Genomic DNA, 26,971 nt, shown 5'->3' on the forward strand with positions numbered 1-26,971 from the left:
ATTGGTTTCATGTAAGAAAGACTTCCCTGGTGGCTCAGACAGTAAAGCATCTGTCTACAATGCAGGAGACCTGGGTTCGAGCCCTGGGTTGGGAAGATCCCCTGGAGAAGGAAATGGCAATCCACTCCGGTACTATTGCCTAGAAAATCCCATGGACAGAGGAGCCTGTTAGGCTACAGTCTGTGGGGTTGCAAAGACTGGGGTACATGACTGAGCAACTACACTTTCATGTAAGAATTTGCTGTTATTGTTGATAATAATAAATACTTGTATAATGAGAAATGGGCCATGTATTAAATCAAGTTTTTAAATATATTTTAACTCCTTGAATTATCTTAGGAGTTCCATGAGGTAGATAGTGATATTATTATTATTATCATTAATGATTATTATTATTATTCCCATTCTACAGATTAGAAAATTGAGGCACCGAGAGTGATTTTCTTAATGGCCATACAGTTAGCATAGGGCAGCTCTAGGATTGGGCACTAGCGATGTGAGCCCCAGGGCCTGTGTTGATACCCACCATGCTGCCCTCTCGTCTTTGTAAGTGCTGTTAGCTCATAAGCTGAGATTTGTATCCAAAATGGATGCACAGATCCAGAAGGTCCTGTTTATTTTTCCTCTATTCTCCTCTGCTTTTTGATCTCTATCCATTAACATCTATGTTAGTAGATTTTCAAATAACACCAGCCACATGTCATTCTCAGAAAAATACCTTCTAGATTAGGCTATAAAATTATTTGTCTTACTGCATTATTTACATGCTATAAGGATCAGTGTCTTGGATTTAGGGTTATGCTAATATTTTCCAACTTTTTATTGAGTTATAATTGGCATATAACATTATATTACTTTCAGCTGAACAACATAGTGATCTGATATATGTATAGACTGAGAAATCATCATCACCTTTCATTAATATTCATCACCACACACACATACAATTTTTTTGTGTGTGTATATGGAGAGAACTTTTATGATTTAGTTTATTAGCAACTTTCAAATATATGATACGGTATTAACTATAATCACTACATTGTACAAAACATCCCTATAACATTTATTTTACAATTCAGTTCAGTTCAGTTCAGTGGCTCATTTGCATCTGAATCTTTGTGAAGCCATAGACTGCAGCACACCAGGCTTCCCTGTCCATCATCAATTCTGGGAGCTTGCTCAAACTCATCCATTGAGTTGGTGATGCCAACTAATCATCTCATCCTCTGTCATCCCCTTCTCATCCTGCCTTCAATCCTTCCCAGCATCAGGGTCTTTTAAAATGAGTCAGTTGTTCACATTAGGTGGCCAAAGTTTTGGAGTTTCAGCTTCAGCATCAGTGCTTCCAGTGAATTTTCATGACTGATTTCCTTGAGGACTGACTGGTTTGATCTCCTTGCAGTCCAAGGGACTTTCAGGAGTCTTCTCCAACACTACAGTTCAAAAGCATCTATTCTTCAGCACTCAGCTTTCTTTATATTCCTACTCTCACATCCATACATGACTATTGGGAAAACCATAGCTTTGACTAAATGGACGTTTGTTGGCAAAGTAATGTCTCTGCTTTTTAATATGCTGTCTAGGTTGGTCATAGCTTTTCTTCCAAGGAGCAAGCATCTTTTAATTTCATGGCTGCAGTCACCATTTGCACTGATTTTGGAGCCCAAGAAAATAAAGTCTGTCACTGTTTCCACTGTTTCCCCATCTATTTGCCATGAAGTGATGGGACCGGATGCCATGATCTTCGTTTTCTGAATGTTGAGCTTTAAGCCAACTTTTCACTCTCCTCTTTCACTTTCATCAAGAGGCTCTTTAGTTCCTCTTCACTTTCTGCCATAAGGGTGGTGTCATCTGCATATCTGAGGTTAATGATATTTCTCCCGGCAATCTTGATTCCAGCTTGTGCTTCCTCCAGCCCAGCATTTCTCATGTTGTACTCTGCATATAAGTTAAATAAGCAGGGTGACAGTATACAGCCTTAATGTACTCCTTTCCCAATTTTGGACCAGTCCATTGTTCCATGTCTAGTTCTAACTGTTGCTTCTTGACCTGCATAGAGATTTCTCAGGAGGCAGATAAGGTGGTCTGATATTCTCATCTCTTGAAGAATTTTTCACAATTTGTCTTGATCCACACAGTCAAAGGCTTTGGTGTAATCAATAAAGCATAAGTAGAATTTTTTTCTGGAATTCTATGTCTTTTTTGATGATCCAACGAATGTTGGCAATTTGAGGAACAAGGTTCCTCTGCCTTTCCTAAATTCAGCTTGAACATGTGAAAGTTCTCAGTTCACGTACTGTTGAAGCTTGACTTTGAGAATTTTGAGCATTGCTTTGCTAGCATGTGAGATGAGTTCAATTGAGCAGTAGTATGAACATTCTTTGGCGTTGACTTTCTTTGGGATTGGAATGAAAACTGATCATTTCCAGTCCTGTGGCCACTGCTAAATTTTCCAAAGTGGCTGGCATATTGGGTGCAGCACTTTCGCAGCATCATCTTTTAGGACTTTAAATAGCATAGCTGGAATTCCATCACCTCCACTAGCTTTGTTTGCAGTGATGCTTCCTAAGCCCCACTTGACTTCACACTCCAGGATGTCTGACTCTAGGTGAGTGATCACACCATCATGGTTATCTGGGTCATTAAGATCTGTTTTGTATAGTTCTTCTGTGTATTCTTGCCACCTCTTAATATCTTCTGCTTCTATTAGTTCCATACCATTTCAGACCTTCGTTTTGTCCATCTTCACATGAAATGTTCCCATGGTATCTCTAATTTTCTTGAAGAGATCTCTAGTCTTTCCCATTCTATTATTTTCCTCTATTTCTTTGCATTGATAACTGAGGGAAGCTTTCTTATCTCTCCTTGTTCTTCTTTGAAACTCTGCATTCAAATGGGTTCAGTTCAGTTCAGTTCAGTTCAGTCACTCAGTCGTGTCTGACTTTTTGCGACCCCATGGACTGCAGCACGCCAGGCCTCTCTGTCCATCACCAACTCCCAGAGTTTACACAAACTCACGTCCATTGTGTTGATGATGCCATCAAACCATCTCATCTCTGTCATCCCTTCTTCTCCCACTGTCAATTTTTCCCAACATTAGGGTCTTTTCAAGTTAGTCAGCTCTCCGCATCAGGTGGCCAAAATGTTGGAGTTTCAGCTTCAGTCCTTCCAATGAACACTCAGGACTGATCTCCTATAGGATGGACTGGTTGTATCTCCTTGCAGTCCAAGGGACTCTCAAGATTCTTCTCCAACACCACAGTTCAAAATATCAAGTCTTCGGCACTCAACTTGGATATATCTTTCCTTTTCTCCTCTGCCTTTTGCTTCTCTTCTTTTCACAGCTATTTGTAAGGCCTCCTCAGGCAACCATTTTGCCTTTTTGCATTTCTTTTTCTTGGGGATTGTCTTGATCAATGCCTCCTGTACAGTGTCACGAACCTCCGTCCATAGTTCTTCAGGCACTCTATCAGACCTAATCCCTTGAATCTATTTGTCACTTCCACTGTATAATCATAAGGGATTTGATTCAGGTCATACCTGAATGGTCTAGTGATTTTCCCTACTTTCTTCATTTTAAGTCTGAATTTGGCAATAAGGAGTTCATGATCTGACCCACAGTTAGCTCCCGGTCTTTCCTGACTGTATAGAGCTTCTCCATTTTTGGCTGCAAAGAATATAGTCAATTTGATTTCACTATTGACTATGTGGTGATGTCCATGTGTAGAGTCTTCTCTTGTGTTGTTGGAAAAGGGTTTTTGCTATGACTGGTGTGTTCTCTTGGCAAAACTCTGTTAGCCTTTGCCCTGCTTCATTCTGTACTCCAAGGCCAAATTTGCCTGTTACTCCAGGTATGTCTTGACTTCCTACTTTTGCATTCCAGTCCCCTATGATGAAAAATACATCTTTTTTGGTTGTTAGTTCTAGCATGTCTTGTCAGTCTTCATAGAACCATTCAACTTCAGCTTCTTTAACAATACTGGTTGGGGCATATAGCCTTGGATTACTGTGCTATTGAATGGTTTGCCTTGAAAATGGACAGAGATCATTCTGTCATTTTTGAGATTGCACCCAAGTGCTGCATTTTGGACTCTTTCGTTGACTATGAGGGCATTTTACATTTTTACTATTGGACATTTTAACTTCTGATCACCTTCACCCACGTTGCCCTCCTTCCACTCTTTACTTTTAGCGATCGCCAGTCTGTTCGTTGTGAGGTGTTTTTTTTTCTCGTAGATTTCACATGTAAGTGAGATCATACAGTCTTTGTCTTTCCTTAACGTATTTCACTTAATGTAATGCCCTCAATGTCTTTACATGTTGCTGCAAATGGCAAGATTTCCTTCTATTGTATTTAGACTAATATTCTGATTGATCCATATCTATATGTCTATATCACATTTTCTTCATCAAGTTATTGATTGATGGATTCTTAGGTTCATTCCATGTATTGGTTATTATAAACAATACAATTATAATAATATTTTAAAAGAAATTCTGAATTTTTTGAGTTCTGATTATGTGTATGGCCATGCTGGGAGGCATGTAGGATCTCAGTTCCCTGACCAATGATCAGAACTGCACCCCTGCAATGGGAGCACAGAGTCTTAGCCGCTGGACCTTCACAGAAGTCCCTGAAATTTTCCTTATCAATATGTGGTTTGTATTTAACTCTTTCTCATCCTTGGTTTATCTTCCTGCAGGGCCCTCACATGTAAACAACATTTTTCAAGACACAGTATTTTCTCCTCAGTTCTATATGTCATTGCCTTACTATTTTTTGTGTCTATTGGTGTGAGCAAATTTTACTATTTAATTTTAAATTATTTATTGGGATCTATACACTTTTTTGGTTTCTTTTAATTAATTACAGCACTTGTATTTGGTGAACTTGTTTGATCTGCAGACTTAGGTTTTTTTTGTTTTGTTTTTTTTAATGTAAGGAAGTTCTTTCTTCTTTCTCCTCATCCCTTTTTTCTTTTTCTTGACTTGTGTTATGACTTCCATACTATCTAGTCTCGAAGTACAAGATCGCTTTTCCTAAATCTGTTCCATGATTCTTGTTTACATATTTAACTCATCAGGTTTATCCAGCTTTCCCTTGAGATGCTGGAAAATTTCTCAAGGTTATCTTACACAGAATGAATTTCATTTTCTGCGTTGAATAGTGTGTGAACTCTTTCCATTTGGATTTTAATGTAGAAATGCCCTTTTCCATCTCAGCAGTGCAATTTCTTCTGACCTCTTATTCTCTCATCATTCCTTTTTGCTATCCTTGCACCAGGGCAATGATATCTCTTGATTATTTCCAAGATATAAGTAAGAAATCTCCCAGATTGTTTTCTCATTTCTGGAAGTAATTGTATTTTTAAAAATGAAACTTGTTTAGTGTCTTTTGAGTGCCACCCTTTTTAACTGTAGTATTTCTACACATGACAGCATGAAGCATGTAACCTCTTTCCTCTTTGCTTATAGAGGGTGTTCAATGAAGTCTAGTTTTATTAAAAATAAAGATAGGTTTTGCCAGACATTGTTGGTCTTTGGGGGCAGAAATTAATCCCTATTCACTTATAACTTGGGTTTTGGACACAGAGAGAGGCCCATGCAAGATCTGAGGACTGATTGAAGACTTGACCACGCAAAGTTAGGTCCTCGAAAGATGACAACTGCAGTCAGTAAACTGGTGAAAACGCAATCTGTGAAAAGCAAGAAAGTAGGTTTGCCTGAATGTCTTTTGGCCATGGCTTTGGGTAGAGCAGGAAAAAATGGAAAAGTTTTTATTCATAATTTCTCAACACAAACCCTCCTTTAAGCAGATTTGGGAACATAATTCAGTTGGACAGTAGAACCCAAAAGGCTTCAAGCCCAAACTTCAGCCTATACTAGTCCTTTATTGGCTGTTCCCAAGTGCCTAGGGGAGTCAAGCATAAGATCTTTCTGGAGGCAAGAACATTAAAAATAAATCCACAAATACTTTCTTTGAATTAAATAATATGCAAATTTAGAATTCTTGAAAAATCATAAAATGAGCAAAGAAGCCTATGTTATTGCCACTAAACAGAAAAATCAAACCAATAAATGATTCACACAAAGACTATATTTAGGACTGATCAGGTAGAGCATATAAATAACTGTGTTTATAGTATTTCAGAGACAGGTTTTGAGATGGATATGTTAGAAAAATGATTCAATAAAGCTGGAGAGAGAATTATGAAAATGGAGTATTTGTATAAAATATTCAGAATCACAGAGATAGAAAGAAATAACAAAATATGAAAGTAGAGTTAAGAGTTTTGGAGTAGATAGGGAATGGGGGAATAAATTATTCTAAGAAATAATGGGTGACATTTTTCTAGAACTAATGAAAGACACCAATCTTTACTGTCACTGAATTACACATAAAAGAAATAAATCTTACTGTACTTCAGAATATTAACGATAGAAGATCCTACAATTTCTAAATGTAATTACACTAGTTTATTGACATGCTATGTACAGATTTTTTTTTTTGGCTGCAGCAGGTCTTCACTGTTACACGTGGGCTTTCTCTGGTTGCAGTGAATGGGCGCTACTCTCTAGCTGCGGTGCGTGGGCTTCTCAATGCAGCGGCTTCGCTTGCTGTGGAAAAGAGGCTCTAGGGTGCACAGGCTTCAGTGGTTTCGACTCTTGGGCTCAGTGGTTGTGATGCATGGGCTTAGTTGCCCAGTGACATGTGGGATCCTCAGGGAGCAGGGATCTAATGAGCATACCCTGTATTGGAAGGCAGATTCTCAATGATCGGATCATCAGGGAAGTCCTACGTAGCTTTTAAAACATTTTTCTAGTGAGTGATAATTTTTAAAAGTATTTTGTACATGAATGTTTTACTGATATTACCCCTGTCTATGTGTTTGTGTATTATAGGCAAATCATATCACTAGTGTCTGAATGTGTACGTGAGGGGTTTTCATTTCTAAATCTTCACCAGAAATCACATCATTATGTGCTTTGTATTTTGCTTTTCACACTTATCATTAAATCATAAACATTATCGCTTATTGTCAAATTGTTATAATTATTACTTCATTATATCTCATAAAATTTATTCCACTATAATTTCATTAGTCATTTTTCCTTATTAAATATTTAGACTTTTCTCTCAAAAAATTTTAATTACTATGTATAACTTTGACATGATACACATTTTGTGCATACGGCTTCACTTTTATTAGAATTGGTTCCTTAGGAAAAACTCTCAGAAGTAATATTATCATATCAAATAGTCATTGTATTTTGATATGTGCCAGCTTTTATCATAAGAGTCAGCACTAAATATTTTCAATTTGAGTGTGTTTATCTACCAATTTGCAGAGTGTAAGAAGTATTTTTAAGTAATAAAATAGAATATTTCCCCATGTTTGATTTTTAATTGGTTTTTCTCTATGCTCACCAGTATCTTGATAAGTATCTTGCTTAGTATCTTGCTTATCAGTATTCATGCTTTATAAACTTATCTTCTGTGGATTCTATGTTTGTCTTACCAATATATAATTTTCTGCAATAATACAAATATTAAAAAATTAAATTTTAGACTTTAAAGTTATTTTAAAACTTATTTTAAAATATTAAAATAAGTAATTTTCTACAGTAATACAAATATTCTTCCCATGTTGATATTTAAAAGTTATATGAGGGTGAGGCTATTAGCCAATTTGGGGAACAAATATAGTTGTGAATTTCACTTATTTTGGGGTAGATTATCAAGAAAAGTTTAAAAATATATGTATATGTAAAGAACTGTGCCAGTGAGTTTTGCTTACCAATGTGTTGAAAAAATAAAGAGCTGTACTTTCTAGCAGCATTGGTACATGGATATTGGTGTGTCCTTGCTGGACTCACCCAGTCTTGTTTCTAACCCTCTTCTGTCTTACATATCTTTATTAAAAAGGATGAGCAATCTAAACTATTTAGTTACCAGACAATTCTAAAGCTAGTGTTTGCTTTATTACATAATTCTGACCAATAAAGTATAAGCAAGAAAATGCTGTCATTTCCCCCCTCCCCCCCCCCCCACTTTCTCTTTCTCCTTCCTTGAATGGTGATGTGCTGGCTGGAGCTACTGCAGCCACCTTGCAGTCATGATGAGAAAATCAGAAGAATAGCAGATACAGTGAGCCTGATTTTGTTAAGACAACTGAAATAAGGCCAGAAACTTAATACCCATCAAAACTTATGATATGCAAAAAATAAGGTTCCATTTATTATTAAGTCACTTTAGTCAGACTTTTTGTCATTGCCTGTGAAAAACAAATCCTAATTAATCGAACTAAGCTTAGGGAGAGGAAAATTGGTTCTCTGTTTTACTAAGATACACTTTTAAACTAACCCAAAGCCAGATTTATCTATAAAACTACTGCTGTGAGTACATAGTAACTGACCAATGTAGATAAGAGAATTTTTAAATTTTGTTTACCTGTTTCCCCAAATGTATCCAGGGAGTAAATGCATCTCCTGGAGCGAAAATAAAATAAGAATTTTTTAAAATTGCTCATGGCATTTAACAACAGGAGAACAGAATTTAAAGGCATTCCTATATCTGCTATCCAGAGAAATATAGTTCCACTCAGCAAATACAATAAGTATCCAAGGAACGCACACCCATGCCTCTGCATATCCATACATTTATAGCCATTACTTACCCATTTATAATATATGGAGGATATACCATATGCTGAACTATGTGTTCCATGCCAGGGATATAAAAAAACATATATTGCTTAATCCTTGCCTCTGAGATTTTCACTCCAGGCTGGATGTAGGACAGAAGAAGAGGCCATTTGGATAAACAAATGTTCTTCATACTGTTTGGGAGTAAAAAGCATAGGTTACTAAAGTGAGATTCATAGTAGAGAGCGAAATGGAACAGGTGTTCCTCAAGGCCCCACAGTCAGTAAATGCTGTAAGTTACTTTATTTGATGTCTTCTTGTCTAGTCATTTTATTTTACTAACCATTAACTGAAATAAGTGAACTGATATCTATTCTGAGACTCTTTTTGCATTATAAAAATGCTATTTTTTTCTTTTTTTTTTTCAAGGTTGGGAAGAATGGCGAGAGTATCCTAGAAACATATACCATACCATATGTAAAATAGATAGCCAATGGGAATTTGCTGTATGACTCAGGGAACTCAAACTAGGGCTCTGTAAAAACCCAGAGGGGTTTAAAAGGCTGAGAGATGGGAGGAAGGTTCAAGAGGGAGGGGATATATGTATATCTATGGCTGATTCATACTGATGTATGGCAGAAACCAACACAATATTGTAAAGCAAGTATCCTCCAATTAAAAATAAATTAATCTAAAAAATAAGGTGATACGGTAGTAAAAAAAAAAAAAAAAACTATCTTTTTGACTGTTGCTGTACAGAATTTGACTTGTATGTAGAAATTTCCTCTGATCTGCCAATATTGTGCCTGCTATGAGATTTATTTCCCCCAGGACTCTTCTTTTTTCTGACTTGTTATTTGTTGGACTGGATGCTGGGGTAACACATGTGGATCAGTTATGTTGCCTATCCCTAGAGCCTGGATTCTTGTTCATACCCTCCTTGTTTATTCCCCTTTGCCACCAGCGAGGCAGGAGGGTGGAGGAGGACGGTCTGACCTCCACCCCACTGTTCCTGACCAAGCCAGCCATTGTAGAATGAAGCAGAGCAGTCAGGAAAATGGGAGGAGGGAAAGCATTGGACCTCAGAGCTGCTGTAGCAGGAAAGAGACTGAGATCTGTTCTCTTTTTGTGAAAAGGGATCTTCTCGATTGACCTAAGGAAAACCACTTGTTAAACTTCTGTCTTTCCCCTCCTGCTGCTGTTGTTTACAGAGGAACAGACTTCCCTTAACTCTGAAGTAATGTCTCCTTTCTTCAGGTAAACAGGTGTCCAAACATCCAGCAAACCACATTTTTAAACAGCTGAAATAAAGTTGAGGACTTTACACATTTCTTTATCATTTTACCTAGGAATTCTTTCATGAAATTGTTTCCTAACTTGGAACTTCATTTTTCCTTGGGACACTTAGGCCAATCTTTTAAAATTTTTACTATCACATCCCTGTCTTCTAGATTACTATTCTTTGGATGGAAAATCTATTTTTTTAAAAATATAATATTCAACTATTGATTTTTTCATGTAAGTGAAGTGTACTTTATAAACACGAAGACCTCAGAACTACATTGAATTCTGTTGTATTAAATATCTTTATAGGAAGAAGAAAAGAAAAATTGAGATAAAACTGATCAATATTGTGGGGACTTTGAAATATTCTTTCTCACGGCACATCTAAGTATGTGGAGGGAGGAATTATAATCTCTTTTATGGATGAGAAAATCAAGGTGAATGAAGTTCACAATTCTAAAATAACACATTCATAAAATAGTAAAATGAGGGTTCAAATCCAATTTAACTTCAAAAAGCATGCACTTTGTAGCTCATCAAGTAATACAGAGTTCCTCCCAGTCTACATATAGCAGTTTGTTGAGTTGTTAAGTCAGAATCAATTTATGAGTCTCCAGGTGGCGCTAATGGTAAAAAAACCCACCTGCCAAAGCAAGAGAAATAAGAGAAGCAGGACTGACCCCAGCGTGGGGAAGATCCCCAGGAGGCGGAGGTGGCAACCCACTCCAGTATTCTTGCCTAGGAAATCCCATGGACAGAAGAGCTCCGCATGTGGGCTACATACATAGGGTTGCAAAGGGTCGGACACGACTGAAGTAACACACACACACACATACACCTTGTAGGGCTTTTTAAAAAAATATAATTGCTTTACAATGTTGTGTTAGTTTCTGCTGTACAACAAAGTGAATCAGCTATTTGTTGCTGTTGTTTAGTCACCAAGTTGTGTCCGACTCTTTAAGACCCCATGAACTGTAAGCACGCCGGGCTTTCCTGTCCTTCACTGTCTCCCACAGTTTGCTCAGACTCATGTCCATTGAGTCGGTGATGCCATCCCACCATCTCATCCTCTGTCATCCCTTTCTCCTCCTGCCCTCAATCTTTCCCAGCATCAGGATCTTTTCCAATGAGTTGGCTCTTACATCAGGCGGCCAAAGTATTGTAACTTCAGCTTCAGCATCTTTCTTTCCGATGAATATTCAGAGTTGATTTTCTTTAGAATTGACTGATTTGATCTCCTTGAAGTCCAAGGGACTCTCAAGAGTCTTCCCCAACACCACAGTTTGAAAGCATCAATTCTTTGGCACTAAGCCTTCATTATTGTCCAAGTCTCACATCCATACATACTGGAAAAACCATAGCTTTGATGACACAGACCTTTGTTGGAAAAGTGACATATGTGCTTTTTAATATGCTGTGTAGGGTTGTCATAGTTTTTCTTTTATGGAGCAAGCGTCTTTTAATTTTGTGACTGCAGTCACTGTCTGAAGTGATTTTGTGGCCCAAGAAAGTAAAATCTATCACTGTTTCCACTTTTTCCCTTTTTATTTGCCTTGAAGTGATGGGACTGGTTGCCATGATATTAGGTTTTTGAATGTTAGGTTTTAAGCCAGCTTTTCACTCTTCTATTTCACCTTCATCAAGAGGCTTTTTATTTCCTTTTTGCTTTCTGCCATTTGAATGGTATTATCCACATATCTGAGGTTGTTGACATTTCTCCTGGCAATCTTGATTCCAGCTTGTGATTCATTCAGCCTAGCATTTTGCATGATGTACTCTGCATAGAAGTTAAATAAGCAGGATGATAATACAGAGACTTGATGTACCCTTTCCCCAATTTTGAACCAGTCCGTTGTTCCATGCCTGGTTCTAACTGTTGCTTCTTGACTTGCATACAGCTTTCTTAGGAGGCCAGGAAGGTGGTCTTGTATTCCCATCTCTTTCAGAATTTTCCGCAGTTTGTTGTGATCCACACAGTCAAAGGTTTCTGTGTAGTCGATCACACACAAGTAGATGATTTTTCTGGAATTCCCTTCTTTTCTCTATGATTCAAAGAATGTTGGCAATTTGATCTCTGGTTCCTCTGCCTTTTCTAAACTCAGCTTGTACATCTGGAAGTTCTCGGTTCACATACTGCTGAAACCTAGACTGGAGGATTTTGAACATTGCATTGCTAGCATGTGAACTGAAGACAACTGTACAGTCGTTTGAGCATTCTTTGGCATTGCCCTTTCTTTGCAACTGGAATGAAAACTGACCTTTTCCAGTTCAGTTATATGTATACATACATCCTGTCCCTCTTGGACCCCCCTCAACCATCTCACCTACCTAGATCATCATATATACACTACCATGTTTAAAACAGATAACTAGCAGGAACCTGCTATAAAGCACGGAAGCTCAGCGCAGTACTCTATGATGAACTCATAGGACTTTGGTAAAGATTCACTGAGTCAATGCATGTAAAAGAGCTCAGAACAGAATGACACGTGGTCAACATTCAAGGTGCTTGCTAATTGTTAATGATATCATAGAGTATATGTCACGGCTCTGCTTTCATATGTTATCTTAGTACAGCTGAATATGTGGTTCTAAATAAATGGTGAGTGGTTTTTATTTATTTACTTTTTGAGTTTTAGTGTTTTTACATGAAAGATCTCCTTCATTCTCCATTGTTTGGTAAATTTGTGGGAGAGAAAGGATATCTCATTTTTTTTCCTACAAGAAACTCTTTTAATTTATTATTGCTTTCTTTTGTATTTTGGCATAAGCAGACTTTTAGTCTCTCTTAGTAACATTGTTTACAAACTTTTGTTTCAGCTGTGAAATCCTTTTGTAAAATATAGATAGAAGCATTGCTGCTTTATCAGAAGTTGGCGGGGAGTGGCTCCTGGATCTTCAAGCACCCTGCTGCCATTCAATACCCCTAACCACTCATTATTGTCTTGGGGGTTCTCCCCTAAGGTTGATGTTATACAGGCTGAGAACTGCTGATCCATAAAGCACATGAGAAAACTCATTGGGCAGTGACTGACAAATACTGTTAATTCATCATTTCTGTGATAGATGTACATCCAGGAATCCTTCCTCCTAATCACAGATTGTCTTCACTGATTTCCACTCTGTTCTCACTGTTGACTGCTCTCTTTAACTGGCAGGGTCTACAGTTTGGTACTGGTGAGCTGGAGGAGATGGGAGCCATGTTCTGCTTGGGGCTCCTCGTCTTGGAACTCAAATCTGGAAGCTGCAGCCATCAACTCCTGACCCGCGCAGCAGCTCTGCTAAATGCTGAGGAAGAGTCTCTGGACGTCTACCTGCAGAGGTAAGTTGCTCACAAGTTGAACCTTTGTGTTTCCATCGGAGAATATCTCAGAAGTGAAAGTCACGTGGACCTATGGGTGTTTGATAAAGAAAAAAGCATGGAGAAACTGCCAAATGAAGGTAAGACAGTAGAGTTCTATTGGAGCCAAACTTGGGACATCCTGAGTTCTTGATGAAGACAGGGAGGAGGATGCTTACTTGTACATAAAAGCACATAGAAAGCTACATACATTTATAAATATGCATTTTTATAAAATTTTGCTTATGACAAAGAAGATGCAGCTTAGCAACACACATACACACTTACTTATGTATGGTTTGACAGTTACATGTTTATATGTGTACAGGTATCATTTTGGAGTCATTAGTCAGCTCAGAAGAGGCAATCTCATCATTAATATCAGCACGCCTGGGGGACAAGGAATAATTTAATCTTCCCATTCTTAAATAGCAACGTTGCGTCTCAGAATACATGATGCTGACGAATACGTTGGCCCGAGAACCTGACTCACAGCCATGGCAGGGAAAGGATGGGTCTCTGAGAATGGTGAGGATTGTTAATGAGTCAGGAGATGGATAACTGTTATCCACATGAGCCCCTTTGATGCCCTGCACTTTAGGCAAATTGTATTTAGGTGGAAGAAAGAGAGATATAATGGCCAAGAGAGAGAAAAGAGTATCAACAAACATCAGAGGATGGAAGGAATGTCATTGCCCACATTTTAAGCAAAGGGAGGGAGAGGGGAATTGAGCCACTGGGGAAGGAAGTGGCTACCAATAGTTGAGGAAGCATCCTCACATCCAAAGGCAGAGAGAAAACCGTTATATTGAGGTCTCTTACTTCCAGCTCATTTTCATGAATTTTCATCCTGCCACTGTTAGGCAGCCATTCCAATGTGACTTCTCACCAAATGGCCAGTCAAGCCTAGAAAGATCTAATAGCTTAAATTCATAATGCTTCGGAAGGCACTGGTTTTCTCTGAGATTTAATTACCTAAGTGCAGTAATTAACTTGCTTATCACACGATGCTATAGATCATAGACTCCGGTGACTTAAGTAAATCCAGGCCTCTTCCCTCCCCAGAGACACTGCACTGACTTCATTTTGACATCACAGCCGCTTCTGTCTGCCCCTGCTCCTTCCACGCCCCTCAGCACCCAAAGGCTTGGTGTGTTTGGCATCATGCTGGTATTTTAGCTTCTTTCCCTGACAGCAAGTGCTTCCATCTGCCAGGATGTATATTTCAACGTGTCTTTTCATCTTCGCCTTTGCTGAGCTATCTTGGGTGCAGACATGCCTGCGTTTTCTTTCTTTCTCTCCATCTTGGCCGCTCCCCCCACCACCTCCCGTCTCCTCTGCTGTTCACTGAGGAAAGATTGAGCAGACCTGGCATTGCTTGCTTTCCCTGAATTGATTGTGCCCGTCTGTTTGATCCAATGCAGTGAGGATTAGTTGCCTGTAAACTGGAACAAGAAGAAATCTATCAGAGAAATGCCTTTTCTAATTCAAGTCTAAAGAATTTGGTGTCAGGCTCCACATGCAGTGGTTTCTCTATGGGTGATCATAAGAGCAGGGTATTACCTTACCTCCATGCCATCCCTTATAACTAACTAGTAATTCCACACAACAAACTAGTAACTTTTCAGTTGCAACCTATCCAAGGATACTGAAGGTTGAAGTCTGACCCTTCTTGGGCTGGGGCAACTTCTTACAGGGCAGGATACCCACACATAGGATGTGATTCAGCTGTGTGTTTTGAAAAGTTTTCAATTAAACTTTGAGAGGCATGGAATCTGGTGGAGAGCAACAGAATGAAAGCTGCCTCTTCCACCCAAACATTTGTATCATATGTCTACTCATGGAGATGGTTGATGGTGGTTCCCACCCAGAGGACATGAAAACTACTTGGTTGAGAGGGAAATCACCGTGAGAATGTCTTGACCCAGAAAATATCCCTTTCGGTAAGTGTATATTCATTAAGGGATGGTAGAGGAGATACTTGTTGGCTTGAAACCAGCAGCAAGCTGTTTGAGTACCTTTGATTCATTTCCGATGAATAGAACTAAATCATGATGTATAATAATCAGCAGAGTGAATCCTAGGAATTGTGTTAGCAACAGGGCTCTTATTTTCATACAAAAGGGTGTAACTGTTACATATGCCTTAAACAGGAGACTTCTGCTGCCCTCTTCCCACCCCCTGGCCCAGTCCTGACTTTTATCCTTGGGTGTGTTACCTTTATTTAATGTAATAGGATTATATATTTCAGAAAGATTCTTCTTTTCTTGCACAGAAGTAAATGCTAGAAAAAAAAAAAAGGCAATCATTGACCTGAAAGTTGCCTTAAAAATATGTGAGCATGTGTTATTTTGAGAGTCCTTGAGACAAGGCCCAGGAGTGATCTACTGGGCAGATAAAGCCTGGCTGTATGCTGGTGGGCATCGTGTTTTTTGACAATAGGTTTCATGCCTCATTTACCACAGAAATAATTAGAATGTAGTCAACATCCACAGAGCAACTCACCATTTTTCATGAGCGGATAAAGGGCAGAATGGTGGATGTTTGCTCAGTGACTGAAGCTGAAAATGAAATACATGCATGCTTTGTTTTTGGTTTTTCTTCTTTAGCTCTCTTCCCAGTTGCTCATTCAAGAGATGTCTGCAGACTCGTTAAGGCATCTTGGAACTTCTTGCCTTTCTTCATTCTGTCTCTTTCCTCTCAGCCTCATCCCTGGAAATTATTGTGTGTGCACTGCAGGAATGCTAAGCTGTTTCTTCCGGAGGGACCGTTTATCCATTGTGACAGGTCTTTTGCAAAATCATTTAATAGTTTTGCCGAGTCAGCCACTGTTCATCTCGATTTGTGTCCCTCCATTGCCTCTCACTCTTCAGTTCAGCTACCCTCTCTCCCTTCGTCCTTCCATTAATAACGACAGAATGTGCAGTCTCCAAGCTGAACCTTAGCAATGGCTTAACATCTCACTTATTCTCCCAAATTACAGTCTCGTTGCATTAACGGGGGGACCCCTTAGCATCCATATAAACTTGTTTCATCTCTTTAATTTGATGAAACAATACAGAAAAAATAAAAATCTTTCATAGACATTAAAAAACCTAACTATACTTTTTAAAATAATTATAGATACTTGATTTAAAACAAATGCAGTTTTGTTTTTCTGAATATTTAATAAAATATAATTTGGAAATCAAACAACAACAATACAACCCTACTTCTGTCTTCAATCACCCATTATCCAACTACCTCTAGATAATCATTGTCAATATTTTGGTGAAATTAGATGACTTTTTTACATGTAAATAAACTGATTTAAAAAACGCACTCAACAACAATATATAAGACTTCCTTTCCTTGCAACTTTATAAACACTTCTTTAAAAAAAAAGAAATTACATTTACTTATTTATCTATTTACCATGCCTTGCAGCATGCAGGATCTTAGTTCCCTGACCAGAGACTGAACTTACCCCCTGCATTGGGAGTGAGGATTCTTAGCCAATGGACCACCAGAGAAGTTCCTAGATATTACATTTTAGAGAAACTTTGATTCACAGCAAGATTGAGAGGAAGGTACAGAAATTTTCCATAGGCACCCTACCCCTTCATAGCTATAGCCTTCCCTGTTATCAACATCTCCCACCACAGTGGTAAATGTTTGATAGTCAATGAACTAACATCGACACATCATTACCACCCGAAGTCCAGAGTTTACATTAGGGTTCACACGTTATGTTATACATCTAATGCATTTGGACAAATGTAAAATGACCTGTGTCCATCATTATATATTATGCAGAGTAATTGCACTGCCCTAAAAGATCCTCTGTGCTCCCTCTACTCATCACTTCCTCTTCATCAACCTCTGTCAACCGCTGACCTTTTGATTGTCTCCATAATTTTGCATTTTTCCAAAATATCCTATAGTTGGAATCATACAGTATTTAGCCTTTGCAGATTGTCTGTTTATCTCTAAGAAATACATATATTTAAGTTTCTTCCATGTCTTCTCATAGCTTTAGAGCTCATTTCTTTTTTTTAGCACTTGATAACACTCCATTGTCTGGATGTATAATATTAACAGTTTATTTATCCATCCATCTACTGAAGGACATCTTGGTTTCCTCCAGATGTGGGCAATTATGAATAAAACTGCTGTAAACATCTGTGTGCAGGTTTTTGTGTGGAAATGTGTTCAACTACTTTGAGTAAATACCAAGAGTATGATTGCTGGATTGTATGCTAAGAGTATGTTTAGTTTTGTAAGAAACTGCCAAAGATCTTGCAAAGTGGCTACCTTATCTTACATTCCCACCGGCCGTGGAAGAGAGTTCTAGTTGCTCTGCATCCTTGTCAGTACTTGGTATCGTCAGCATTCTATATTTTGGCTGTTCTAATAGGTGCATAGTGGTATCTCATTGTTGTTTTAATTTGCATTTCCCAGTTGACATAGAATGTGGAACATCTTTTCATATGCTTTATTTTCCATCTGTATATCTTATTTAGCGAAGTGTCTTTTAAGGTTGTTGACCCATTTTTTAATCACATTGTTTTCTTATTTTGAATTTGAAGAATTCTTTGTATATTTTGGATAACGGTCTTTTATCAGGTGTATTTTTTTCAAATATTTTCTCCCAGTCTGTAGCTTGTCTTTTCATGCTCTTCACATCATCTATCACAGAGCAGAAATCTTTCATTTTAATGAAGTCCTCCTTAACAATTCTTTCTTTCAGGGATTATACCTTTGGTGTTGTATCTAAAAGAATAATTGCCAAAACCTAGGTCATCTATGCTTTCTCCTACCTCATCTTCTAAATACAGTGATTGTTTTTGCATTAAAATCTTTGCAGTTTATAGGTGAAAAGTGGGTTCTTAGTTTGACCTTTTCTGATATGAATTACATTCTTCTATTTCATTAGTTTTTTTTAATGAATTTCCAAATAATATATTTTGTTCTTTATTCTTTTAATAATCATTTAAAATTTATTTTTAAATTTAATTTCAATTTCTATGTTAAAGGTATTCAACCTCTGTTCATCCTGGATACTTCAAATATTTTCCCATTAACCTTTCACATTTTTTACATAATTTATTTATGAGTTGTTACCTGCCAAAAGTGAAAGCACTGGAATTTTAACTTAAGGTGCATTAAAATTATATTTTAAAGTGTGGCATTATAAAATATTTAAATGTAAAAACATTATAGTCTTTTTCATCTATTGACTATTTACCTATATTATTTTTTCAAAATCTGACATTTTATCCCACTTCTTCAGGTCTTTAATTTTCAACAAAATATTGTTGAATATTTTGTATTCTTTCTGTACATCTTTTTCATATACTTACCTGATAATTATCACCAGCTTTTAATGTTCTTGTTATACTAAAAAGTGTCTTTTTTCATCATAGATTGGTAAATAGTGGGTCTTAGTTACACATGAAGATTCTTACTCATTGATGTGCTTATTTGTAATTTCACTGCACTCTGTAGTTACACCTAAATGTATTTCCCTAGATTTTTCTTTTTTTTCTAGATAAATCATAGCATCACTATAAATGTTAACAATTAGCTTTCCTTACTTGTTTTAAAAAAATACTTGATTTTATTTACTTATTTTAAAGATTTTTTTTTTATGTGACAAAGAAAGCCAGTGGAGATGATAGAATTCCAGTTGAGCTATTCCAAATCCTGAAAGATGATGCTGTGAAAGTGCTGCACTCAAGATGCCAGCAAATTTGGAAAACTCAGTAGTGGCCACAGGACTGGAAAAGGTCAGTTTTCTTTCCAATCTCAAAGAAAGGCAATGCCAAAGAATGCTCAAAATACCGCACAGTTGTACTCATCTCACACGCTAGTAAAGTCATGCTCAAAATTCTCCAAGCCAGGCTTCAGCAATATGTGAACCGTGAACTTCCTGATGTTCAAGCTGGTTTTAGAAAAGGCAGAGGAACCAGAGATCAAATTGCCAACATCTGCTGGATCATGGAAAAAGCAAGAGAGTTCCAGAAAAACATCTATTTCTGCTTTATTGACTATGCCAAAGCCTTTGACTGTGTGGATCACAAGAAACTGGAAAATTCTGAAAGAGATGGGAATACCAGACCACCTGACCTGCCTCTTGAGAAATCTGTATGCAGGTCAGGAAGCAACAGTTAGAACTGGACATGGAACAACAGACTGGTTCCAAATAGGAAAAGGAGTACCACAAGGCTGTATATTGTCACCCTGCTTATTTACCTTATAGGCAGAGTACATCATGAGAAATGCTGGACTGGAAGAAACACAAGCTGGAATCAAGATTGCCGGGAGAAATATCAATAACCTCAGATATGCAGATGACACCACCCTTATGGCAGAAAGTGAAGAGGAACTCAAAAGCCTCTTGATGAAAGTGAAAGTGGAGAGTGAAAAAGTTGGCTTAAAGCTCAACATTCAGAAAACGAAGATCATGGCATCCGGTCCCACCACTTCATGGGAAATAGATGGGGAAACAGTGGAAACAGTGTCAGACTTTATTTTTCTGGGCTCCAAAATCACTGCAGATGGTGACTGCAGCCATGAAATTAAAAGACGCTTACTCCTTGGAAGGAACGTTATGACCAACCTAGATAGCATATTCAAAAGCAGAGACATTACTTTGCCAACAAAGGTTCGTCTAGTCAAGGCTATGGTTTTTCCAGTGGTCATGTATGGATGTGAGAGTTGGACTGTGAAGAAGGCTGAGTGCTGAAGAATTGATGCTTTTGAACTTTGGTGTTGGAGAAGACTCTTGAGAGTCCCTTGGACTGCAAGGAGATCCAACCAGTCCATTCTGAAGGAGATCAGCCCTGGGATTTCTTTGGAAGGAATGATGCTAAAGCTGAAACTCCAGTACTTTGGCCACTTCATGCGAAGAGTTGACTCATTGGAAAAGACTCTGATGCTGGGAGGGATTGGGGGCAAGAGGAAAGGGGACAACAGAGGATGAGATGGCTGGATGGCATCACTGACTCGATGGACGTGAGTCTGGGTGAACTCCGTGAGTTGGTGATGGACAGGGAGGCCGGGCGTGCTGTGATCATGGGGTCACAAAGAGTCGGACATGACTGAGCAACTGATCTGATCTGATCTGATCTGATCTGATGTTTTTAAAGTCTTTATTGAGTGTGTTACAATATTGCTTCTGTTACAATATTGTTGTTTTTTTGGCCATGAAGCATGTGGAATCCTAATTCCTAGACCAGCGATTGAACCCACACCTCCTGCACTGAAAGGTCAAGTCTTAACTACTAGATCACCATAGAAGTCTCTGCTTGCTTTTTACTTTTATCTATAAACTTACTCAGTTTTGAGAATGTAGTATAAAGACAATAATGATTCTATGAGCAAATTCACTGTGAACCTCATTTGAAAATGAGAATAACTCTAAGTATTTAAGAGTTAAGTAAGATGTCTGATGGTTGGTATTAATGTTCAGTGTCTTATTTTTTAATTATTACTTTTCCTTAGCATATTAATTTAAAAAGCAGGATTGGATGATGAATTTTTTGGTGTGTCTGGAAAAATGACTATGAATTTGAATTAATAGTCTTAAATTATGTTAATAGATTTTATAATATTCACCCATTCTTAAAAATCAAAGGAAAATATATTTGGCTGAAGATCTAAAATATTATTTTATCCTAGATATTGATGTTATTTACTGTGAGTAGAGAAATTTTTTTCCCTTTGTGAGTAAAGTATGTACTTTGTATTGTTCAATCATTAGAAACACTTTGCATTTCCTAGGATATTATCTGGAATATATATGTGTTGAACATACACATATTGCCAATCCAACCATCTGTGTCTCATTTATTTTAAACAAAAGCATTATTTTTCCACTTCTTATTTTCTCATATAAGATGTATTTGTGGCATTTGGCTTGTCTTATAGTCACAGTCAGATCATTTTAAAATTCAGTTTTGTCTAATTATTTGCATTGTTCATCTCTGTCCATTCTGTGCAGTCATGTCCTCCTTCTTATTTTTATATTGATTCATCTCATTTGTTTGCTAGAGAACACCTTTTTTTTTGTAAACTAAATCAATGGATACTTTTGATATATTAGTATACATCTGAATATTTTCCTATTTACTTTACATCACAGTTCCACTTTACCTACCAAGAGATTTCATTAAAGCAGTATAGGCTTGGTTCAATTTACTCTGATGTTTAAAGAGTAGTAATCAGCCTATTTTTTCTTTCTTTGTATGTATCTTATGTATTTCTGCCTTACTAGTTTTTCCTGTTCATGAACACAAATATTCTTTTTCTACTGCATCAAAAATATTTCTTTACTTCTTTATTTTAGGTTTAGGTCCTTTTGATTCATCCTGGATTTGAATACTCTGTCCTTTTCTGACAAGTCTTTCAGTTATAAGATAGCAGTGTTTCCATTATGTGTTCATTTCCTTTCACTAAGAGTGTTTGATATGTTTTCCCAACATATGGGTCTGTCCTCTCCTTTCCTTTCATCACTTCTACCTTGTAACTATTTTTTTTTCATATTTTAACAAATTTTTACTTTATAACAGTGTGGTTGATTAGCAACATTGTGTTTCCATAAAGATGACACAATGAGCTAATTTACAGAGCAGAAACGGACTCACAGGCCTTAGAGAACAAATTGATGGTTACCAGCGGAGGATGGGGAGGAGAGGGATAGATTGGGAGTTTGGGATTGACATGTACACACAGCTATGTTTAAAATAGATAACCAAAACTTCCAAAACTATGTTGAATAGTAATGGTGAAAGTGGGTACCCTTGTCTTGTTCCTGACTTTAGAGGAAATGCTTTCAATTTTTCACCATTGAGGATAATGTTTGCTGTGGGTTTGTCATATATAGCTTTTATTATGTTGAGGTACGTTCCTTCTATTCCTGCTTTCTGGAGAGTTTTTATCATAAATGGATGTTGAATTTTGTCAAAGGCTTTCTCTGCATCTATTGAGATAATCATATGGTTTTTATTTTTCAATTTGTTAATGTGGTGTATTACGTTGATTGATTTGCGGATATTGAAGAATCCTTGCATCCCTGGGATAAAGCCCACTTGATCATGGTGTATGATCTTTTTAATGTGTTGTTGGATTCTGATTGCTAGAATTTTGTTAAGGATTTTTGCATCTATGTTCATCAGTGATATTGGCCTGTAGTTTTCTTTTTTTGTGGCATCTTTGTCAGGTTTTGGTATTAGGGTGATGGTGGCCTCATAGAATGAGTTTGGAAGTTTACCTTCCTCTGCAATTTTCTGGAAGAGTTTGAGCAGGATAGTTGTTAGCTCTTCTCTAAATTTTTGGTAGAATTCAGCTGTGAAGCCATCTGGACCGGGGCTTTTGTTTGCTGGAAGATTTTTGATTACAGTTTCAATTTCCATGCTTGTGATGGGTCTGTTAAGATTTTCTATTTCTTCCTGGTCCACTTTTGGAAAGTTGTACTTTTCTAAGAATTTGTCCATTTCTTCCACGTTGTCCATTTTATTGGCATATAATTGTTGATAGTAGTCTCTTATGATCCTTTGTATTTCTGTGTTGTCTGTTGTGATCTCTCCATTTTCGTTTCTAATTTTGTTGATTTGATTTTTCTCCCTTTGTTTCTTGATGAGTCTGGCTAATGGTTTGTCAATTTTATTTATCCTTTCAAAGAACCAGCTTTTGGTTTTGTTGATTTTTGCTATGGTCTCTTTTGTTTCTTTTGCATTTATTTCTGCTCTAATTTTTAAAATTTCTTTCCTTCTACTGACCCTGGGGTTCTTCATTTCTTCCTTTTCTAGTTGCTTTAGGTGTAGAGTTAGGTTATTTATTTGACTTTTTTCTTGTTTCTTGAGGTGTGCCTGTATTGCTATGAACTTTCCCCTTAGGACTGCTTTTACCGTGTCCCACAGGTTTTGGGTTGTTGTGTTTTCATTTTCATTCGTTTCTATGCAAATTTTGATTTCTTTTTTGATTTCTTCTGTGATTTGTTGGTTATTCAGCAGCGTGTTGTTCAGCCTCCATATGTTGGAGTTTTTAATAGTTTTTCTCCTGTAATTGAGATCTAATCTTACTGCATTGTGGTCAGAAAAAATGCTTGGAATGATTTCTATTTTTTTGAATTTACCAAGGCTAGCTTTATGGCCCAGGATGTGATCTATCCTGGAGAAGGTTCCATGTGCGCTTGAGAAAAAGGTGAAATTCATTGTTTTGGGATGAAATGTCCTATAGATATCAATTAGGTCTAACTGGTCTATTGTATCATTTAAAGTTTGTGTTTCCTTGTTAATTTTCTGTTTAGTTGATCTATCCATAGGTGTAAGTGGGGTATTAAAGTCTCCCACTATTATTTTGTTATTGTTAATTTCTCCTTTCATACTTGTTAGCATTTGTCTTACGTACTGTGGTGCTCCCATGTTGGGTGCATATATATTTATAATTGTTATATCTTCTTCTTGGATTGATCCTTTGATCATTGTGTAGTGACCTTCTTTGTCTCTTTTCACAGCCTTTGTTTTAAAGTCTATTTTATCTGATATGAGTATTGCTACTCCTGCTTTCTTTTGGTCCTTATTTGCATGGAAAATCTTTTTCCAGCCCTTCACTTTCAGTCTGTATGTGTCCCCTGTTTTGAGGTGGGTCTCTTGTAGACAGCATATGTAGGGGTCTTGTTTTTGTATCCATTCAGCCAGTCTTTGTCTTTTGGTTGGGGCATTCAACCCATTTACATTTAAGGTAATTACTGATAAGTATGATCCCGTTGCCATTTACTTTATTGTTTTGGGTTCGAGTTTATACACCGTTTTTGTGTTTCCTGTCTAAAGAATATCCTTTAGTATTTGTTGCAGAGCTGGTTTGGTGGTGCAGAATTCTCTCAGCTTTTGCTTGTCTGAAAAGCTTTTGATTTCTCCTTCATACTTGAATGAGATCCTTGCTGGGTACAATAATCTGGGCTGTAGGTTATTTTCTTTCATCATTTTAAGTATGTCTTGCCATTCCCTCCTGGCTTGAAGAGTTTCTATTGAAAGATCAGCTGTTATCCTTCTGGGAATTCCCTTGTGTGTTATTTGTTGTTTTTCCCTTGCTGCTTTTAATATTTGTTCTTTGTGTTTGATCTTTGTTAATTTGATTAATATGTGTCTTGGGGTGTTTCTCCTTGGGTTTATCCTGTTTGGGACTCTCTGGGTTTCTTGTACTTGGGTGATTATTTCCTTCCCCATTTAAGGGAAGTTTTCCACTATTATCTCCTCAAGTATTTTCTCATGGTCTTTCTTTTTGTCTTCTTCTTCTGGAACCCCTATGATTCGAATGTTGTAGCGTTTAATATTGTCCTGGAGGTCTCTGAGATTGTCCTCATTTCTTTTAATTCGTTTTTCTTTTATCCTCTCTGATTCATTTATTTCTACCATTCTATCTTCTAATTCACTAATCCTGTCTTCTGCCTCTGTTATTCTACTACTTGTTGCCTCCAGAGTGTTTTTAATTTCACTTATTGCATTATTCATTATATATTGACTCTTTTTTATTTCTTCTAGGTCCTTGTTAAACCTTTCTTGCATCTTCTCAATCCTTGTCTCCAGGCTATTTATCTGTGATTCCATTTTAGTTTCAAGATTTTGGATCAATTTCACTATCATTATTCGAAATTCTTTATCAGGTAGATTCCCTATCTCTTCCTCTTTTGTTTGGTTTGGTGGGCATTTATCCTGTTCCTTTATCTGCTGAGTATTCCTCTGTCTCTTCATCTTGTTTAAATTGCTGAGTTTGGGGTGTCCTTTCTGTATTCTGGCAGTTTGTGGAGTTCTCTTTATTGTGGCGTTTCCTCACTGTGTGTGGGTTTGTACAGGTGGCTTGTCAAGGTTTCCTGGTTAGGGAAGCTTGTGTCGGTGTTCTGGTGGGTGGAGCTGTATTTCTTCTCTCTGGAGTGCAATGAAATGTCCAGTAATGAGTTATGAGATGTCTATAGTTTTGGGGTGACTTTGGGCAGCCTGTATCTTGAAGCTCAGGGCTGTGTTCCTTTGTTGCTGGAGAATTTGCTTGGTATGTCTTGCACTGGAACTTATTGGCCCTTGTGTGGTGCTTGGGAAGTTTTGGCCACAGCAATCAGAGCAGAAAAAGAAATAAAAGGAATCCAAATTGGAAAAGAAGAAGTAAAACTCTCACTACTTGCAGATGACATGATCCTCTACATAGAAAACCCTAAAGACTCCACCAGAAAATTACTAGAAATAATCAATGACTATAGTAAAGTTGCAGGATATAAAATCAACACACAGAAATCCCTTGCATTCCTATACACTAATAATGAGAAAACAGAAAGAGAAATTAAGGAAACAATTCCATTCACCATTGCAACGGAAAGAATAAAATACTTAGGAATTTATCTACCTAAAGAAACTAAAGACCTATATATAGAAAACTATAAAACACTGGTGAAAGAAATCAAAGAGGACACTAATAGATGGAGAAATATACCATGTTCATGGATTGGAAGAATCAATATAGTGAAAATGAGTATACTACCCAAAGCAATTTATAGATTCAACGCAATCCCTATCAAGCTACCAACAGTATTCTTCACAGAGCTAGAACAAATAATTTCACAATTTGTATGGAAATACAAAAAACCTCGAATAGCCAAAGCGATCTTGAGAAAGAAGAATGGAACTGGAGGAATCAACCTACCTGACTTCAGGCTCTACTACAAAGCCACAGTTATCAAGACAGTATGGTACTGGCACAAAGACAGAAATATAGATCAATGGAATAAAATAGAAAGCCCAGAGATAAATCCACGCACATATGGACACCTTATCTTTGACAAAGGAGGCAAGAATATACAATGGATTAAAGACAATCTCTTTAACAAGTGGTGCTGGGAAATCTGGTCAACCACTTGTAAAAGAATGAAACTGGACCACTTTCTAACACCATACACAAAAATAAACTCAAAATGGATTAAAGATCTAAACGTAAGACCAGAAACTATAAAACTCCTAGAGGAGAACATAGGCAAAACACTCTCCGACATACATCACAGCAGGATCCTATATGACCCACCTCCCAGAATATTGGAAATAAAAGCAAAAATAAACAAATGGGACCTAATTAACCTTAAAAGCTTCTGCACATCAAAGGAAACTATTAGCAAGGTGAAAAGACAACCTTCAGAATGGGAGAAAATAATAGCAAATGAAGCAACCGACAAACAACTAATCTCAAAAATATACAAGCAACTCCTACAGCTCAACTCCAGAAAAATAAATGACCCAATCAAAAAATGGGCCAAAGAACTAAATAGACATTTCTCCAAAGAAGACATACAGATGGCTAACAAACACATGAAAAGACGCTCAACATCACTCATTATCAGAGAAATGCAAATCAAAACCACTATGAGGTACCATTTCATGCCAGTCAGAATGGCTGTGATCCAAAAGTATACAAGCAATAAATGCTGGAGAGGATGTGGAGAAAAGGGAACCCTCTTACACTGTTGGTGGGAATGCAAACTAGTACAGCCACTATGGAGAACAGTGTGGAGATTCCTTAAAAAACTGGAAATAGAACTGCCTTATGATCCAGCAACCCCACTGCTGGGCATACACACTGAGGAAACCAGAAGGGAAAGAGACATGTGTACCCCAATATTCATCGCAGCACTGTTTATAATAGCCAAGACATGGAAGCAACCTAGATGTCCATCAGCAG

At 37.4% G+C, this 26,971-nt stretch overlaps 1 protein-coding gene across 2 annotated transcripts in view; it reads left to right on the forward strand.

The window, feature by feature from the left end:
• Window positions 1-26,971, forward strand: part of AGBL1 (ATP/GTP binding protein like 1) — a 928,519-nt gene that overhangs the window by 647,006 nt on the left and 254,542 nt on the right. For both annotated transcript variants that reach the window (XM_027520902.1, XM_027520903.1), the window contains exon 22: window positions 13,089-13,252. In XM_027520902.1, the coding sequence (XP_027376703.1) occupies window positions 13,089-13,252 (164 nt within the window). The remainder of the gene's footprint in view (window positions 1-13,088; window positions 13,253-26,971) is intronic.

Source organism: Bos indicus x Bos taurus, chromosome 21 (assembly GCF_003369695.1).
Source record: "Bos indicus x Bos taurus breed Angus x Brahman F1 hybrid chromosome 21, Bos_hybrid_MaternalHap_v2.0, whole genome shotgun sequence".
Lineage (NCBI taxonomy): Eukaryota > Metazoa > Chordata > Mammalia > Artiodactyla > Bovidae > Bos > Bos indicus x Bos taurus.